The sequence below is a fragment of the Chrysemys picta genome, chromosome 13 (genome assembly GCF_011386835.1).
Source record: "Chrysemys picta bellii isolate R12L10 chromosome 13, ASM1138683v2, whole genome shotgun sequence".
NCBI classification, from domain to species: domain Eukaryota; kingdom Metazoa; phylum Chordata; order Testudines; family Emydidae; genus Chrysemys; species Chrysemys picta.
In genome coordinates this window covers 38903157-38921164 of record NC_088803.1, presented here as the reverse complement: position 1 = coordinate 38921164, position 18008 = coordinate 38903157, and the positions used below count along the sequence as shown (strand labels likewise).

The 18008-nt window shown below is 42.9% G+C and overlaps 1 protein-coding gene across 3 annotated transcripts in view; it reads left to right on the top strand.

Annotated features, from left to right (window-relative positions):
* B4GALT5 (beta-1,4-galactosyltransferase 5) overlaps nt 1-18008 on the top strand; it is a 63365-nt gene that overhangs the window by 35800 nt on the left and 9557 nt on the right. For 2 of the 3 annotated variants that reach the window (XM_005286217.5, XM_005286219.5), the window contains 3 exons: nt 6838-6972; nt 15522-15635; nt 16892-17016. In XM_005286217.5, the coding sequence (XP_005286274.1) occupies nt 6838-6972; nt 15522-15635; nt 16892-17016 (374 nt within the window). Of the gene's footprint in view, nt 1-2237; nt 2362-6837; nt 6973-15521; nt 15636-16891; nt 17017-18008 lie in introns of those variants that run through there. The other variant, XM_065565966.1, reaches the window with a different exon arrangement.

The window sequence follows — 18008 nt, the reverse complement described above, 5'->3', positions numbered from 1 at the left end:
TTTCTTCTTATCTACATTAGATAGAGGGCCAGTAGAATTGCTGGTGTATCTTTGCATGTACAATATGGGGAGGGAAAATTAAAAAAAAAATCCAGCCTCCTAATCGCTCAGTGCCCACTCTGTGCTCTTGGTAGTCTAACAGTCATAGGAATTGCACAGTTATTTAAGGCCTTGTCTGTGCTGAGCTTCGGTAAAAGCTCTCACCGCTGCTACCACCAATGGAGCTGCAGTGGGGGTAGAATGCTGCTGGAGGAGTTTAACAAAAGCTTCGCTGTAGAGAAGGCTCTGTTGGTTATTACATCCGTTTGTCTCTTTTAAGCCACATTACAAGGTCTTTGCATCAGGGAACATGTCTATCTGTACTAGTCAGTGGACAAAAACAATGGTGTCCTGATCATGATTGGAGCTTCTATGCTACTGTAATACACATTAGTATTAATAAAATGAATTAAGAGATCTGTTTTTCAGATTCTTTAGCATATTGCATGTGTACTGCTGAGTGCAATATTTTGTGTAATATTGTCAGCTTTGCATTATTTCCAAAAGTGGAGTTCAATCTTTGTACTGCGGTAGTGCCAAGGAGCCGCAATGATGGGTCAGGGTCATGTTGTGCTAGACGCTTGACAAACATGTAAGAAAAAGATGGCCCTTGCCCTGAAGAGCTTATCCTCTTAGGGTCAGTAATTTCTGGAGCTTACTGTCAGACTTGTTCCTAGATGACAGTTGGGATTGGTCACCAGTTACGTTCTGGAACGCAGGTGAATAGCATTCCATAAACCCTAGTTTTCCTGAAAAAGTTAACATAGCTTGATTAGAATATTTTTTGTTAATTCAGAAGTGGTCCATATGCATTAAACAAGGCTTTCAGGCCTACTTACAAATCAGGAAGAATGTCAGATACTGTAGAAACAGAGGTTGATACGAGCGCCCCTAAATCATACTGCATGCTTTTTTGTTGGTCATGGTTTTAGTATTTTTTTTTTTTTAAGAGTAGTCTGGGAAGATTGTCTCATCAGGAAACATCGGGCTCCAGTACTCCAAGCTGATAACTGTTTCTGTAGTGTGTGAACCCACCCCTTTGATTCTCTCAGGTTGCTGTCTGTTAACTGAATTCCCCCCCCTGCACCCTTCCTGGCTGTTGTCTAGCAGTTCCTGCTGTATTTTTATCTTCATACCATCTGCTGCTGAGTGCATTATTTCATTAATAAAACAAACTAGATGTTCTTACTGTTTCCTCCCAACAATGAAACACTAAAGAAAGCATTTCTTTCCTCTTCCTATTTCAGAAATGTGCTAACAGACAGTGACTGTCACTGGACTCTTATCCCTTCTTGCATAGACTGGTTAGCAGGAATAGTTGTTCAGGACCTCTTCCTAATAAGCCTCTGAACTGGAAAGTTTCCCACTGTTGGCGTATCTTTATAGTGAAATTAAATTCATTTCCCATGAGAAGAGGTTATTCTATTTCTTTGTTAGAAGGGCTACTAAAAGACCAACTGAAAAGTTATTACAGGCAGCCTGCAGCATTGACTATGTAATTGGGCTTTGTCTCACAGTTAAAGCTATTCCCATCTATCTTTAGTTTCGTAGCAAAAACTAGTGTCTGTAGTTCTTGGGCCATGGCCATTCTTTCCTTTGTTATAAGCTTATAAGGCACTCACGCGCTCTCTCTCTCTCTCTCTCTCGCTCTCTCTCTGAGATCTACCATACTGTCACATCTCAAAAGTGGGGATTTCTAGCTGCAGTTGGATGCCTTAAATGACATTAAGACTAAAGTTTGATAAATCTGGTTCCATATTTATAAATCCCAGCCAAGTTGGCATTAGCCAGCATCTCTCTCCCTCCATTGTCATGCAACGTGCTGTATATCAGTTGTCTGCCACCTTTGGTATAAATATAGCTTGTAAATTACTTGGTGTTGCTATGAGATGAAAAGCACTATGCAAACATAATTTAATAGTAATAATCCTGTATGAACCATTAGATCAGGGATAGTTTATTTTTTGTCAAGGCCCAGATTTCTAAGTCAAGGGTATAGTCAAGGTCCAGACTCAAGAAAATAATAAAATAACAATAATGATAATAAATAAATAAGATTTCAGAGTCTATTCAGAAGCATCTAGTGATCTTGATTTGGCCTGTGATCTGCCTGTTTTAGACTACCCCTGCATTAGATCAACAAGATCTCATTCCAAGAAGAATTACTGCATAGCTGAAGCATAGTTCAACCTGAACAAGCACTGCAACTGCATATGTACATATGCACATTCTTTTGTAGACAAAACAGCAACAGGATATTTGGTAGCTTGAGTTCTTCTGCTGATCATAGCTGTGCCAGTTTTGCATGGAGAGAAGCAGTTTGTAAGTAGAAAAGTCCCAAATTACTCACCGTTTTATAGGTCAAAATCAGTAACTTTGAAACTCCACTTGGAAGCTAATAACTTCTATTGGGGAGGTTTGAGTGCAGTTCAGAAATTCCTTATTGAAGACTTAAGCATGGCTATCTCTGGGCTTGATCATGACCTGCTGAACAACCATGACTCCCGTTGAAGTTGTTTAAGTGCTTTATATGGATAAAGACTGCAGTGCTTAATATGGCTTCCTGTAATCTGAACAAATCGCATGTCCCAGTTATGGATAATTTTAAGGTTCCTAATAATGGCAGCATTTTTTATACAATGGGAGTTCTGGGGCTGCAGGATAGGCGCCCCTCCCCTGGCCCCAGCAGGGCGGCTGAGGAGGAAAACCTGGAATCTGCATGGGGCATAATGAAGCAAAAACTTTGTCATCAAACCCCGCAACTGGGGGTCTGGCTGCCTCAGCAGCTCCGGAGGAGGCAGATTCTCCCCTGGCCTATTTTACTCGCTGCCCATGATTTTAGTCATGGGTATTTTCAGTAAAAGTCATGGACCGGTCACAGGCAGTAAACAAAAATTCACGGCTTGTGATCTGTCCATGACTTATACTATATACCCTGACTAAATCTTTGGGGGGCTGGCCCGGAGGGCACTGTGAGTGCTTGGGGAGGGAGTAGCATCCCTGGGGGGCACCGCGCCTCCCTGGTAGCGGCGACATTCCTCTCTCTCAGTTCCTAGGCAGAGGTGTGGCCAGGCAGCTCTGCACACTGCCTCCACTACAAGCATTGGCTCCAACTCCCATTGGCCAGGAACCACGGCCAATGGGAGCTGCAGGGGTGGTGCTTGCAGGTGGAGGCAGTGTGTATAGCTGCCTGGCCACGCCTCTGCCTAGGAGCTGAGGGAGTGGGATGTCACTGCTTCTGGGGACCCCCCCACGGTAAGCGCTACCCAGAGCCCCCTCCCACACCCAAACTCCTGCTTCTGCGGGAGGTGGGAGGCGGTGGCCTGAGACTGCCCCAGCAGCGGCCAGTGCGACTGTCTCAAGAGCTGCTCAGGCGACCCCTGGGCCAGGTGTACCGGCCGCTGCAGAAGTCACGGAAAGTCATGGAATCCGTGACCTCTGTGAAAAATTCTCAGCCTTACCTATGCGACATCGTTGGGGTTAGATCGACCTCACTGTAGACGCAGCTAGGTCAATGGAAGATTTCTGCCATCAACATAACTACCACCTTTTGAGGGGTACAGTGCTGTAGTTGCAGTGCCGCAGCTGGGCCATTGTAGTGCTTGTAGTGTAGACATGCCCTCAGTTTAGAACTTTGTACTGGGGAATGTGGGTGCAGTGCCCTAGTGCCTGGGAGTACACACAGGTCTTCTGGGGGTGTATCAACTCATCTAGACGTTTGCCTATTTTTATGGCGGGCTATATAAAAAGCACTAGTGAAGTCCATACAAACTAAAATGTTATACAATGACTTGTTTATACTGCTCTGAAATGTATGTACAAATTTCAATCAATTTATTTTATAATTGTATGGTAACATTGAGAAAGTAAGCATTTTTTTCAGTAATAATGTGCTGTGACTTTTGTATTTTTGTCTGATTTTGTAAGCTAGTAGTTTGTGAGGTGAAACTTGGGGGTTCGCAAGACAAATCAGACTCAGAAAGGGGCCCAGTAGAACCACTGCCCTAGAGTAACCTTTCTAACCTGGGCTGTCAGTGACTGAGTAGGTGCATAATAAGCTTTGGAGCTTCCTGGTATGAGCCAACCTTTGTTTTTCCAAGTTAAGCCTTTGTGCTGTATGTTGCTACAGAAAGCCAGTTGCTTGTTACAAAAATGTATGGTCCTTGTCCTTGGGTTCAGAGGTATTTTGTTGGTTTATTGCTCACCCTTGTGCTGAGGGCCTCCTTTTTAATGAATGATGTCATCTTTGTTTAACTTGTTAGTATTTTCATCTCTCCTTCTAGCTTTTCCATCTCATTGCTTCAGGGGGCCTTGGGTCACTTTTAAATACCCTTGTTTAAATCATTTACCTGTGTTAGGTTAATTTAACCTGCATTTTTCCTCTACTTTCAAACAGTCTGTTTTTTCCTCTATTCAGGCCCCTAAAATGAATACTAACATTTTAAATCTCATTAGAATTGTGATGCAAAGTGGCAAAAGGGAACAGAAGATCTGACAATGAAAAGACTAGTGAAAATGAATTCTTCTTGTAGCCAGCAAGAAACCTGATTAAAGGGTTGGGGAATACAATAACAAATACATAGTATTTGCATAATGCTTCGCCCTCAAAGTGCTGTACAACATCTTATCTGAGGTTAAAAGGGGTGATTGTCCTCTGGGGTAGAGATAAAATAGAGTAATGATCTTAGACATTGGGAACATTCTAGTCACAGAGGAAGACGCTTATCACTGAGGGCTGCTAGGCTATAAGGAAAACAGTCTCTTGAAATAAGGGTGTGACCATCCTCGGAAGTGCTGAGACACAGATTAGAGACAATGCTGATTAGATAGAATTTTGCTCAAAGCAAAGATGGGACCGCATGGTTTAGAGCAGTGATACTCAGGGCTTGTCTTCACTGGCAATTTACAGCACTGCAACTTTCTCGCTCAGGAGTGTGGAAAAACACCCCCTGAGTACAGCAAGTTTCAGCGCTGTAAAGTGCCAGTGAACAGTGCACCAGCTCTGCCTGACTACACAAGCCACGTTAAAGTGCTGCCATGGCATGTACACTGAGGAGAGCTTTTATGTGCCAAGGCTGACACCTGGGTCATTGTACCCTCTTCTCTGAGTTGTCCAAAAGTTTTTACAAAGCACAGAAAGGAAAAAAAGGCATCTCACTCCATAAACTGTCACTATCCAAATGGCAGAAACTCCTGCTTCTCCTAGGAACTTGCCAAAAATCGTGCCTCATCAGCTGAGTCATCAGAAGGTCAGAATATTAAGTTATATCACATTTTCCTGAGCCACCCCATGGCCTTTTGTGGAATTATTCATTGTAGTATATTAAAATGTAAATGAAAGATAAAACCAGAAGGAGAATGTATGTAGACTTCTTTACCACAATTTTTACAAAACCTATGTAAATTTGTCAGTGAGCCTTATTTGTCTTTTAATTTTGGACCAGGTATAAAATTTCCTCTTTCTACACAATTCTTTTAGCAATTTTCTTTAAAAATAGATAGAAATCCCCTCACAGACTATTACATGCCTGCCCTTTATTCCAGTTTCCCTTATTCCATTCCACATGGCTAACCCCCGCCTTTGGTAGGGGTTTCTGCTATCAGGCTAGTGGCAGCCTATGGGGTGAGATGCTCTGCTCTTTTCTGTGCTCTACAATGTAACTCGCTTCTAGGATACATCTTCTTTGTCATTAATAATCTGTGGCCTTGGTGCAGTTGTTCAAATGGACTTTATTTAGAAATTGACTGTGGCTGTGTATAAACTAGCACTTTTGTCGGTATAACTTATGTTGCTCCAGTGTGTGAAAAAACACCCCACTGAGAGACATAAGTGGCACTTCTGTCGGTGTAAATGTGGACAGCGCTATGTCGGCATGAGCCTCCCTGCCAACATACCTGCTGCTGCTTGCTGGGGATGGTTTAATGATGTTGATGGGAGAGCTCTCTCGTTGGGATAGAGCAGCTAAGCAGGAGATCTTACAGCTCTGCTGTAAGTTCTCTGTATGTTCCTCAGAAAGCGAGGAAAGGCATATGTCATCTGTATTTATTAGTAATGCTGCCAGTAAGGGTAAATCTATTTTTAAAAAATCCTTTTTTGTCCAAAATGGCTGGTGGCACAAAAATGCATATGTCCAAACATGATACATAGGGGCCTTGGAAAAGACAGAAGGGGACCAGACAAAAGGCAGCAGAGGACTTAGCCACATGTAAAAAGATACATGATGAGTAAAGGTAGAGTTATTACTATTTACTAGTCTAGTTCTAAGCATCCCAACAGACAGGCTTTGCTAACATACTGACTAAAGGTGAGCTTCAAGGCTAATGAAAATGGAATAAATTCCATGTTTATGTGCTGATTTCTGTTACTAATCAGGCTGTAGTGCACCATCCGCACCAAAACCCTTAATTCACTCTTAGTGAAGTCCCCCACTTACAAAGTCCTGTATTTCCTGGTTTACTAAAAACGTCACCCAGTGGTATCAGGGTTTAGTAGGAATGTAGTCTCTAACTATAAAATATAGTCCTGGATTTTAGGACTAAATAGTTTAAATTCCTTTTATTGTTCCAGATATATTTTGAAATATGCCTTAGATGTAGCCTTGTGAAATTGTATGATCTTTCCCATCCCACATCGGGCAACTTGGGCATGTCCCCCACTCCCCCCCCCCCCCCCCCAAGAGCTCCTTGACTCAAGGAAACTGAGGTGAAGCAGAATGGTTCCAAAAAGGGTTAAGTATTTGAGTTTCTCTTACCTATAAAATTTGCTGCTAATTTAATCTCTCTGGTTATTTCTTTCAGTGAACACCTACCTCTTCATGATGCAAGCCCAAGGCATCATGATTCGTGAGAATATGAGAACAATAGGAGCTCAGGTTTATGAGCAGGTGGTCCGCAGTGCCTATGCCAAGAGGAACAGCAGCATGAATGACTCAGGTATATTTTTAGTAATTAAGTCAATTTGATTAGAATTCCCATTACCATTGGAAAGTGACTCAGTCTAAACAGTTTTTCTTAGGGGAATGAATGCATGGGTAGACACGAGAGGAGAGTTTGCTTTTAGGTCACCCTCTATAATATAATATAATATGGAGGGTGATCTAAATATAATAGTCTATATGGCCCTTTCCTCAGATGCCTCTAGTAACTGAGGTATTTACAAAACAAGATAAGAATGGGTTGCATCCTTTTTCTTTCATCTGCTTTCTAGAGATGCAGTGTGACATCTGTGAAATCACATTTTGTTTTCTTGAAGAGGTAACACAGAAATGCATATGCTTATGAGCCTCACTGTTCATGTGCAAGAAAGGACTTGAAGTTGCCCTAAATTGTTTTTGTTTCAGAATTGGGAGTAGATACAGGGGTTCCGACTACAAGCCTCCCGACTTTTTTTTTTTTTTTTTTTTTAACTGCTTACACTGTATTCCCTCTAATGTAATGCTGGTTTGACAGCTTTGGATATATCACCTTTGTATTTTAGTGATCCATTTGAACCAAATTGCTCTTCATACATGCCCATCTTCCGCATCCAAAAGTGGCCTAAATTTAAATCTCCCCCAAGGAATTTCCCTGCCAGTTCTCTTAATCTGGTCTTCATCCTTTTATCTTTTTTTCTTTAGACAAGTAGTGCAATTTTGTTATGTTCCTAGGAGAGACACACAAAAAACAGCCTAGAAGAGAGGGAATTTAGGTGCCAGTCACCTCTTACACCATCCCAATTGTGTTTTAATTTAGGTAGCCCAAGCCAAACCGATGGCAGTGTCACGTAAAATTGCTGTAGCAGTGTCGGCTGTGCAGAAGTGGTTTAAGATTTATGGGGGCCCTGGGCACAAAGAACATTTGGGTTCCCCCAAGTCCCCCTCACCATGGGGCCCCCTGCTCCTCCCCTTCCCCCCAAGCTCCCCTCTGGCCAGGCCAGAAGCCAGATACAAGTGGTGGTAAGAGCTGCCTAGGGATCCTGGGCCATTGTGAGGAACCCCAAACCCTCCACCTGCTCTAGGCGGCGTGCCCCAGGGGGCAGGGACCCAGGTTGGGGGCTGCTCTCAGGCACCTGGCAAACTGCACAGGGCAGGTGGAGGATCTGGGGCTTCCCATAGCAGCCTGGGCTCTCTGGGCAGCTCTTACCACAGCTGAGGGTGATCATCTGGCCTGTTTTGGCTGGGACCATCCCCTTTTTAAGCCCTGTCCCAGTCATCCCAACTTTTTTTTGATGATCAGTTGGCAAGAGCAAATGGGACAAATACCCAGTTTTGCCAAAAAAGGATTTGGTGGGATGAGCGATGGGGCTATGGCTCGGGCCAGCTCTGCGTGGTGGGAGGGAAAGGAGGGTTCGGGTGAGCCCCACATGGTGGTCCATTTTCCTTTTAGAAAGTGTGCTCACCCTACCATAGCAACTACAGACACAAATTAGGGGGTTGCGATCAAATAAGTTTGAGAACCAATGGTCTAGGTCAGTGGTCTTCCATGGGGTACATCAACTCAAATAGATATTTGCCTAGTTTTACAACAGGCTACATAAAAAGCACTAGCGAAGTCAGTACAAACTAAAATTTCATACAGCCAATGACTTGTTTATACTGCTCTACATACATGCACTGAAATGTAAGTACCATATTTATATTCCAATTGATTCTCATTTTTACCATATAATTATGAAATAAAAGTCAGCAATTTGTCAGTAATAGTGTGCTGTGACACTTTTGTATTTTTGTCTGATTTTGTAAGCAAGTAGTTTGTAAGTGAGGAGAAACTTGGGGCCACTGGTCTAGGTAATATATAGTGTGTGTCGCTCTTCTAGCTACATAAAGAATTCAAATTTAGGACTTTTACCAGCGTAGCTAATTTGGTCACATGCACACACCCCCCATGCCTGACCAACCTAGCTGTGCCTACTATAAATAGACCTAGTTATAGCGGCAAAAAAACCCTTTGTTTCTATAGCTTATTTTGTTCGGAGGAAATGGTATAAACTATACTAGCAAACCCTTTATAAGTAACCATTTACATTTAGAATGAAGCGCTGAAGGCATTTCTTTCTAAAACTAAGAGTTAGGCAAACTGATGTCCAACTTCAGGTTTCAGAGTAGCAGCCGTGTTAGTCTGTATCCGCAAAAAGAAGAACAGGAGGACTTGTGGCACCTTAGAGACTATCCAACTGAAACTGCTCCTTTCAGTGTTAACACAGAACAAGTGAGTCACTGTGCGAAAGTTTTGACCTACCTTTATGCAGTATCAGGCTGGAATAACAGTGAGTTTCAGATAAGCACCACACCTCATGAGGATGAATCCCTGCTGTGTCACTGGGTTTCATTAGGAGAACAAGTGGGTCAAGAGTGTTACAAGAGAAATGTTACTTTTATGACTAAAATCCAGGATACTCACTCTGCCTCCCCTTTGTAAATAGGGAGTGAGAGTTGCTGTGGTGTTTGATAGGTCACATCCTTGCTTAAGCTTTTCTACCGTAAAGTTAGATTGTTAATGCATTCACAAATTACCCAAGCAACAGGTAGCTCACCACATACTTAGTCTTCACTACCTGATTAAAAGACTAGAATTTCCACTGGATATGGCAACTCAGTTCAGTCTATTTTAATATGTGAAAATTGGAAAAATCTGTTTTAATCTAACTTCTGAAAGCTAAGCCCACACATTAAGGAAAAAGAAACCAATTGAATCCCTTCCTTCCTCTACTGCTCCATGTGGTGGTAAAGTCATGCACATCTCTTTTATACATCCGTTGTGCCCCTCCCCAGCTAGTTCTTTGGGCCCCTCCTGGTTTGTGAGCCCTGCAGTTTGTGAAAGTCTGGTTTGCCACCCACTGAAATGAATGGGATTGTTCACGTGTCAGGGCTAGTCTACACTGGCAACACTAAAGCGCTGCCGCGCTTTAACATACCTTGTGTGGTCATGGCACAGCGCTGGCTATTAAACAGGAGACCTGGTTGGTTTGTGTTCAGTGGCGTATACCAGTGATTTTCAGCCTGTGGTCTGCAGACCCCTGGAGGTCTGCAGACCATGTCTAAGGGGTCTGCGAAAGGTGTCTATGAAAATAAAATTTCAGATTTCAGAAAAGGAATTGTTTTTCTGATTAATCAGAAAAACATGTAAATACCCCCACCTACAGATCAAAACCCAGAACTGTTGTCACCATAGAAGCCCACCGTTTAGTGCCTTTTTTCTCAAAATTTGCCAAATGCCATGCCAAGCATGTGCAGCATTTATAGTTGAATTCTATTCAGTCGTATTTCAGTCTAAGCAATTTAAGCAATTATAGGCTTCTATAATAGGGGTCCACAGACCACAGGTTGAATTTCTAAGATTCAAAAATTTAGGAGTCCGCAGATTAAAAAAGGTTAAACTACTGGCATATATGGTATATTGTTACTCTTGAGGGCATTCTGCATCCCAAAAAAACCCATAAAAAATCTGTGCATAATATTTTAAAATTCTGCAAATTTTATTTGTCAAATAAATGTGGAGACTCCAGCATGGCATTGGGGAGCACAGGCCACTGGCTGCACAGAGGTGGGAGATCACTGTGCAGCTCCCTCCCCGGGACATGGACTCAGCTATGAAACTGCACCCAACCCTGACACAGTGCAAGGACAGGGCCTGCCCCAGAACACCTCAGGGCCCTGCCCCTCCGTGCAGGCAGGCTGGCTCAACAAGGCAGGATCCAAGTGTAGAGGGGTTAGTGTGGGGGGATCTGGGTGTGGATTGAGAGGGTTCTGTGTGGGGCAATCTGGGTGCAGGCAGCTCAGTGAGGGGTTCTGGTTGCACAAGAGCTTGTTGGGGGGGTTCTGGGTGCAACGGTAATGGGACTCTGCAAGGGGTCCAGGTGAAAATGGTTGAGGCTCAGCAGGGGAGGTCTGTATGTGTGTGTGTGTGTGTGTGTGGGGGGGGAATAGATCTCGGCAGGGGGGTCTGGGTGCAAGGAGCTCAGTGGGAGGGGTTCAGATGCTGAGGGAGTGGGGTTCAGTGGGGTGGGGATCCAGGTGCAACTAGTTGGAGATCAGTGAGGTGGGGATCCGACTGGCTCGTCGGGGTGGTCCAGATTCGAGGGAGTGGGGCTCATTGGGGGGAGGGGAGGTTCCGAGTGCGAGGGGGATGAGGCTCAGTGGGAGGTTCTGGATATGAGGGAATCTGGATGCACAGGGGTTGGGTGGATGGAGAGCAACTATCTTCCCTCTTGCATTTTGTCAGACACCAAAGGCAATAGCTACACATTCCAGGCATAAAGTAAAGGAGTTGACTCTCTTCATGCATCAGTACAAGATACTGTCTATAGAGACCTGAGAAAAGTGGTGCAAGATATAGAGCAGGAGTGGCCAAACTTAGTGACCCTCTGAGCCGCATATGATAATCTTCAGAAGTTTGAGAGTCGGGACACACCTGCCGGGGGGCCAGGGCTTGGGGCTTCAGCCCTGCTCCTGTGAAGCCCCGAGCCCCGGCAGGTGCACCCCGCTGGGCAGAAGCCCAAAGACCATCGGTGCCGACTCTGTGGGTGCTCCAGGTGTGGAGAAAAAAGGATGGATGCTGAGCACCTACCGGCAGCTCCCCCCATCCCCTCAGTGCCTCCCACTCGCCAGCAGGCCCCACAGATCAGCACCCCCCCCTCCTGCCACAATCAGCTGTTTCAATGTTCAGTAGGCTCTGGGAGGGAGGAGTGAGGACATGGCACACTCTGGGGAGGGGGAGAACTGGGCAGGAAGGGATCAGGTTGGGCCTTGGGGGAAGGGGTGGAGTGGGGGCACAGCCTGGGGCAGAGCTGGGGGTTGAGCACCCCCAGCAGTTTGGAAAGTCAGTGTCTTTGTCCAAGACCCCCCCCCCCCCTTCCCACTGGGCAGAAGCCCTTACTCCACCACCCCGCTGCAAGGTAGAGGTCCCAAGCTTCTTCCCCACCTCTAATCTGATAGGTGCAGAATGGGAGGGCTGTGGGGGGCTCAGCGAGCTGCACTTTAACAGTAAAAGAGCTGCATGTGGCTCACGAGCCACAGTTTGGCCACCCCTGATATAGAGGGTGTACTACCAGTGTAATTTTAATGGGAATTTGTTTTGTCATAGCAATAACAAGTGTCCAAGATAAATTGGCTCATTTAGACTCTAATAATATGCCCTGGGCTGTCAGTGTTTATTTGCAATTCCATCTTGGCCTCTTTCACTTTCTAGTTTTGAATAAGACTGTGCAATTACTACTCGCTCTGATAAACTGAGCTAATTGCACGGGAATGCCATATAGTAGTGAGAGGAAGGAACCTGAAATATTGAAATGGTGAATTGTAGTTTAATTTAGTGCAGGATGGATTGATTTTATTCAAAGTTATTTTAATCACCCATTTTAAGCATGATCTAAATCAGCAAGCAGGAAACTTTGATTTAAATAATTGATTTTTAATCTTGTTTTGCATTTGTACTTTACTTTTCTAAAGAAAAGTTTGTTTTCTTTGTTTGGTGTAACCATTAAAACATGTTGTTTTGAAACCAAATATATCTTTTACAATTAAGTAGGTACTTTTGTTTTGCTAGAAGGTGGTTAGACTACATCTATAGGTATTTAAGCAATTATATAGCTTAAACACTTATTCAGGTTCTTAGTGAACAAGGTATGTAAAAATAATTTTTACTAATAAATTTATTCTTTACTACATTTTTTCCCCTCTGGATTTGTGTCAAGTTGCATTTGGGTAGAAATTGAAATTCAAGTAAATGTACAAAAAGAGAATTTTAAAACTGTTTTTAGTTAAATAAACTACCTTAAATATACAGTATACAGAAAGGGGGAAAAGTGCATCAAAGCACATTTTGTATTTAAAGCGGATTTAATAAATGTTTCTGGTCACCATGGGCCAGATTTTCAAAGTATTTAGGTGCCTAAAGATACAGATAGGCCTCATGGGATTTTCAAAAGCACTTAAGCAGATGAGGTACCTAACTCTCTCATTTAAATCAATAAAGTTGAAACCAATGGGAGTTAAGCACCTAACTTCCTTATTTTCTTTTGAAAATTCAAGTTTGCATCTATCTGCATTTTTACGTGCTTAAATATCTTCATAAATCTGGCCCCCATCACCTCCTAATTCTAAAAAATGGTAGATTTCATCCTTGCCCACCTGGTTTTTATTCATGGATTGGGAGAAGAAAATAAGCTTTCCTGCTTTTTCAATTCCCAGTTGGTTTTTCAACTTTAGATGAAATAGTCCAAATGAAGAAAATAGTCTTGCTACACTTGCTAGCTTGACTGAACCAAAAGTAATTAAGGCAACAGCTTTTTCCACAAAGCACTTGCTTTGGAAAAATGTAAATACCAGTGTTTGCTCCATTATAATGACTGAAAAGAATATAGGTACTTAATGTGGGGCTTAGCACGAAGATGTTATTTAAGGCTTGAGTTGACATAAAAAATTGTTTTCCCCTCGATTTTTGTGTATAATTTTTTTAAAAAAGCAGCTCCCTTTAATTCATAAAAATTTGAGGGTTCATTGACTCAGCATGATAATCATTTATTTAATTTTAATAGATTATCATTTAGGTATTAACACAGGTTGTTAATTTCAATTGGGGTTTATTTTAAAAAACAAATTAAATTAAAAAAACCCTGAGTTATAAAATAGTTATCCAGACTGATTGTGTCCAGCAAGAATATCAGTTCTGGCCATGTGATGTTCACAGATCATACAATGTAATGATATGTGCAATGTATTGTATGGCCTCGGTTTAAACTGTAAACTCTTTGGGACAGGAACTGTCCTTTTTGTTCTCTTTGCACGGTACTTAACACAATTTGTTTCCTCCGAGTTAGGCAAAGAGGTGTTAAATGACTTGTCCATAACTCTAAGTGGGGAACTCTCTTCAGGGCAAGAAGCTCACACGGCTTCCACCTTCCTGGATCTGACCTTGGAGCATTCAGCATCCTCTGCCCCTCCATGCGCTTCCCACAGCGAGTCTGCCCAGGCAGGGTCCTGGGGAAGCCAGAGGGTCCTGCACCCCAACTTCGCAGTCAGACGTGACTCTTAGCCAGCCAGTAAAACAGAGGTTTATTAGATGACATGAACACTGTCTAAAACAGAGCTTGTAGGTACAGAGAACAGGACCCCTCAGCCGGGTCCATTTTGGGGGGCAGTGAGCCAGTCACCCACGTCTGCACTCACTCCTCGTCCCCAGCCAGCTCCAAGGAGGCAGGCATAAAACCCAGTCCCCTGGCTTTTTCCCCTTTTGTAAAGTGAGATGACATTTGACTCAAAAGGCAGATTCTGCAGAGAATGTCTTGGTCCTCAAACCCTTAATTTATGAGAGGTACAGTATTGTGATTTAGGGGTCTTGTTTGGTACAGCTAATTTAAAAGCTTCTCCTAATGTTTGAAAGCAATTATAACTTCCCCTTTGATCTCAGCAGTTGCCTAAAGTGGCTATTTGTGAAACACTTTGTAAAAGAATGGAGCATGCATTGTCTGTAGAAAACAGAAATACACTTCCTGGAGGCCCAGAACCTTTTTAAAATAAATGAAACTCACAAAGTGATAAATGTGTTTACGCTTAACTGAGAAATAAGAGAGCTGCTTTGGAGAAACATGCTCTTCAGATACATTCATGGCCTGCTGAAGTGTCAGCCTCACTTGCTCTTTATTTTTAGTTAACTGAATAAAAGGCTGCACCTAACATTGGATTTTTTTTTTTTATTAAAGCGGTACATTAAGAGAACGAGAGGTAAAATTATGCAAGATATGCAACCTTTCATTCATGAAAGAAGTTGCCAGGCTTGGAGGATAGATCTGGAGATGGAGTTGGCATGTGTGCCCTTAGGAAAGTGATCCAAGCAATGCTTTCTTCTCCTTCACCCAACCTTCTACTTCAGTCTGATCTTTTCTAATAAGAAAAGATGCAACTCAAATAATTCATAGGTTGCAAAACCGGAAGGGATCATTATGATAGTCTAATCTAACCTTCTGCATAACTTGGCCCATATGCCTCTCTTGTGGTCCTTTCAGCCTCAGCAGTTCTGCCTAGCAGAAATGTTGGGACAGTTCCTAAATGTCCACCTGTTGCCATGTGCACGCTGTCTGTTGAAATGGCCAGGCCGAGAAACTGTAGTCTGATCATGACCTATCAAGGAATAAAGCTGTGTGGAAATGCCTGCAGTTCATTGTAGCTGAAGTTCCATCAATACACTGTAGTTGTGAAATAGTCAGCTAAATGGCTTTGTAAAAAGCAACAGAGAGTCCTGTGGCACCTTTAAGACTAACAGATGTATTAGAGCATAAGCTTTCGTGGGTGAATGCCCACTTTGTCGGATGCATGGCATTCACCCACGAAAGCTTATGCTCCAATACATCTGTTAGTCTTAAAGGTGCCACAGGACTCTGTTGCTTTTTACAGATCCAGACTAACATGGCTACTACCCCTCTGATACTAAATGGCTTTGTTAGTAATAGAATATTAGAGAATGGAAAAACCTATAGCTCAAGTAGCTTTTTCTTTTCCCCTCCCTAGATTATCCTCTTGATTTGAACCACAGTGAAACCTTTCTGCAAACCACAACTTTTCTTCCTGAAGATTTTACCTACTTTCCAAACCATACCTGTCCCGAGAGACTCCCTTCTATGAGTGAGTAGTGCTGTGACTCGTTATCTTCCTCCCCTCCCTATCCTCCATCTCCATGCTGCCCCCTCCTTCCAGGTTACAACCTATAAAACCTGTTTCCTGTGGGAGTGGGAGGAGGTAGGAAAAGTGTACTGTTTTATTACAGGTACTGCACCATCCCAGTGTGGTGTACATTGCAGTCTTTGGGAATTCGGCAGCTATGCTGATAACTAGAATATCCTCATATCTCCACATGTGGGTTTCTGGGAGATCTTCACTGCTTTGCCTAACTGCTCCAGAGTCCTTGTCTGTTCCTGCATGTTTTTGGATGGTGTGTTCTAGTACCGTTTTTCTACCTCCTGACTTATGCACTGCATCTTCTTTTATTTAGCTATGTTAGGAGGGTGGGGAATGAGCAGAAATGTTGTTCTGCAAGCACAAATGCTGTAAATCACTTTTACCAGACTCCCAAAGCGAATCAATCTCTGAGACACCCTTTTTTTTTTTTTTTTAAGGGAATGATAGAAGTGCTTGCTCCTTACTTCTTCACAGGGGTTACTGCAATATTTGCCAACCTGGACTTGTCCCAGAAACCGAGCAATGGAATACAATGATTTGGACCACCAAACTATCCTCTAAAAATCCTAGTTTGAATTTAATTGGGAAAGTGTCTCTTCCTTGAGCTATGGTCAGAAAATAGTGACTAAGGTGGAGTGTTGGGAATCCAAATGCTAGTGAGGAAAGAAGAAACTAGAAAAATTTTGTCAACTGTTTTAAATTGAAAATTGGCTTTTGATGAAACGAAACTTTCCTATGAGAAGACTTTCTGCTGAAGATCAATTTTTTTTTTTCTTCATTGAATCTCATTATTTTGATTTGGAAATGCTGCAGTGCCTTATCCTCCCATTCTCTTCTAAAGGCTGGGCTCCCTGGCCAGACAATAACTCCTATTATGCATCACAACCAAAGTTTCCCATGATGCACTGCCTCTCTACAAGAGGGAAGACCCTGATGCATCATGGGAGATGTAGTCTGACTAGGGAGCCCAACCTATAAAGGAGAATGAGATCATGAGGTACTGTGGCAGTTTTTTGATACTTGACAGGAAAAGACCCATTTTGCAATCAGCCCTAGTAATAAAAGTGTATGAAAAGTGAAGTGGGCAGAAGCATGCACACTGATGATGTAGGACCATGAGACCGAAATATGTGAGAAGCCGGAGATGCACCTTCTCTTGCTGGGACTGGAATATTGACCTCTTCTTTCCATTGTGTACACAGAGGGCCCAATTGATGTAAATATGAGTGAAATCAGAATGGAGGATATCCATCAATTATTCTCTAAAGACCCGGGCATCAAGCTAGGAGGCCATTGGAAACCTGATGACTGCCTGCCTCGCTGGAAGGTAAATGTAGCCTCAAAACAGCCACAAGCTGCATTAAAATGGGATGCCTTTGTTCAGTACAAAGGAGTACAAACAATGGTATTGGCAAGAACTGGGCTATGGTTACATTTTGCCATTCTAAAGAAAAATATCTTTAGTTGCATCACAGATAATGTAGGGCTGCCTGTAACATAGCTATTTCTTGTCTGGCTACAGCAGTCCTCTAATAACCCGTAGCTTCAGGAGCCTGTTACCTAGTGACAGATGTGTCAGCACTTCATTTCTTTTAGAAGAAAGTTTTGGAGAGGGGTGTATGTTGCTAATGGGATGTGGAGCCTGTCAGCTCTGTAACTGTTCAAATCCAGATCAGCTGATAGGTCTGAAATGTGTTGCGTGCAGATGGCTGTTTAGTGGTTTGTGTAATGAATTAGTTTCTAACTGATAGGTATCCAGATCACCAAAATTACCTCTGGTTTTGAGCAAGAATTAGCCCAGAAAGACCAAGGGTAACATGGACCTTGGAGACCATGAATTTCTTTGCTAGAAGGGTTCCCTGCTTGTGAGTGGGGAAATGCATTAACAGCATGGTGTAAGAGAATCGTGCTCTACCTATGCAGTTGGTAGAGGATTTAAGTCTCCAGTGCAGTCAGTCTCTCTCCCCTGACCCAGCATGAAATTTAGTTAATATTTGAAAGAAACTTAATCTCTCAAAGTAGTATCTATTTTAAAAAGCTAGAGTTACTGAAATGCACAAAGTAAAGGAGAGTGAATGGCCAACACACAATTGTGTGCTCCATGTTGTATGTTGCACTATAAAATAATCCTTCATGGCAGCCCCAGGAAATGGGTTAGATCTGTTAGTCCTTTTCCATCAACACTGTCTATGGTCCTGTGATTATAAACACCCATACACATGGCTTCAGGCACACCCAGTGCCCTGAGCTGTAGGTTTGTGGGCTGCCAAAGTGAAAGCTGGTTTCCAGATCTAATAACTACCTGATGTCTTCTATCTC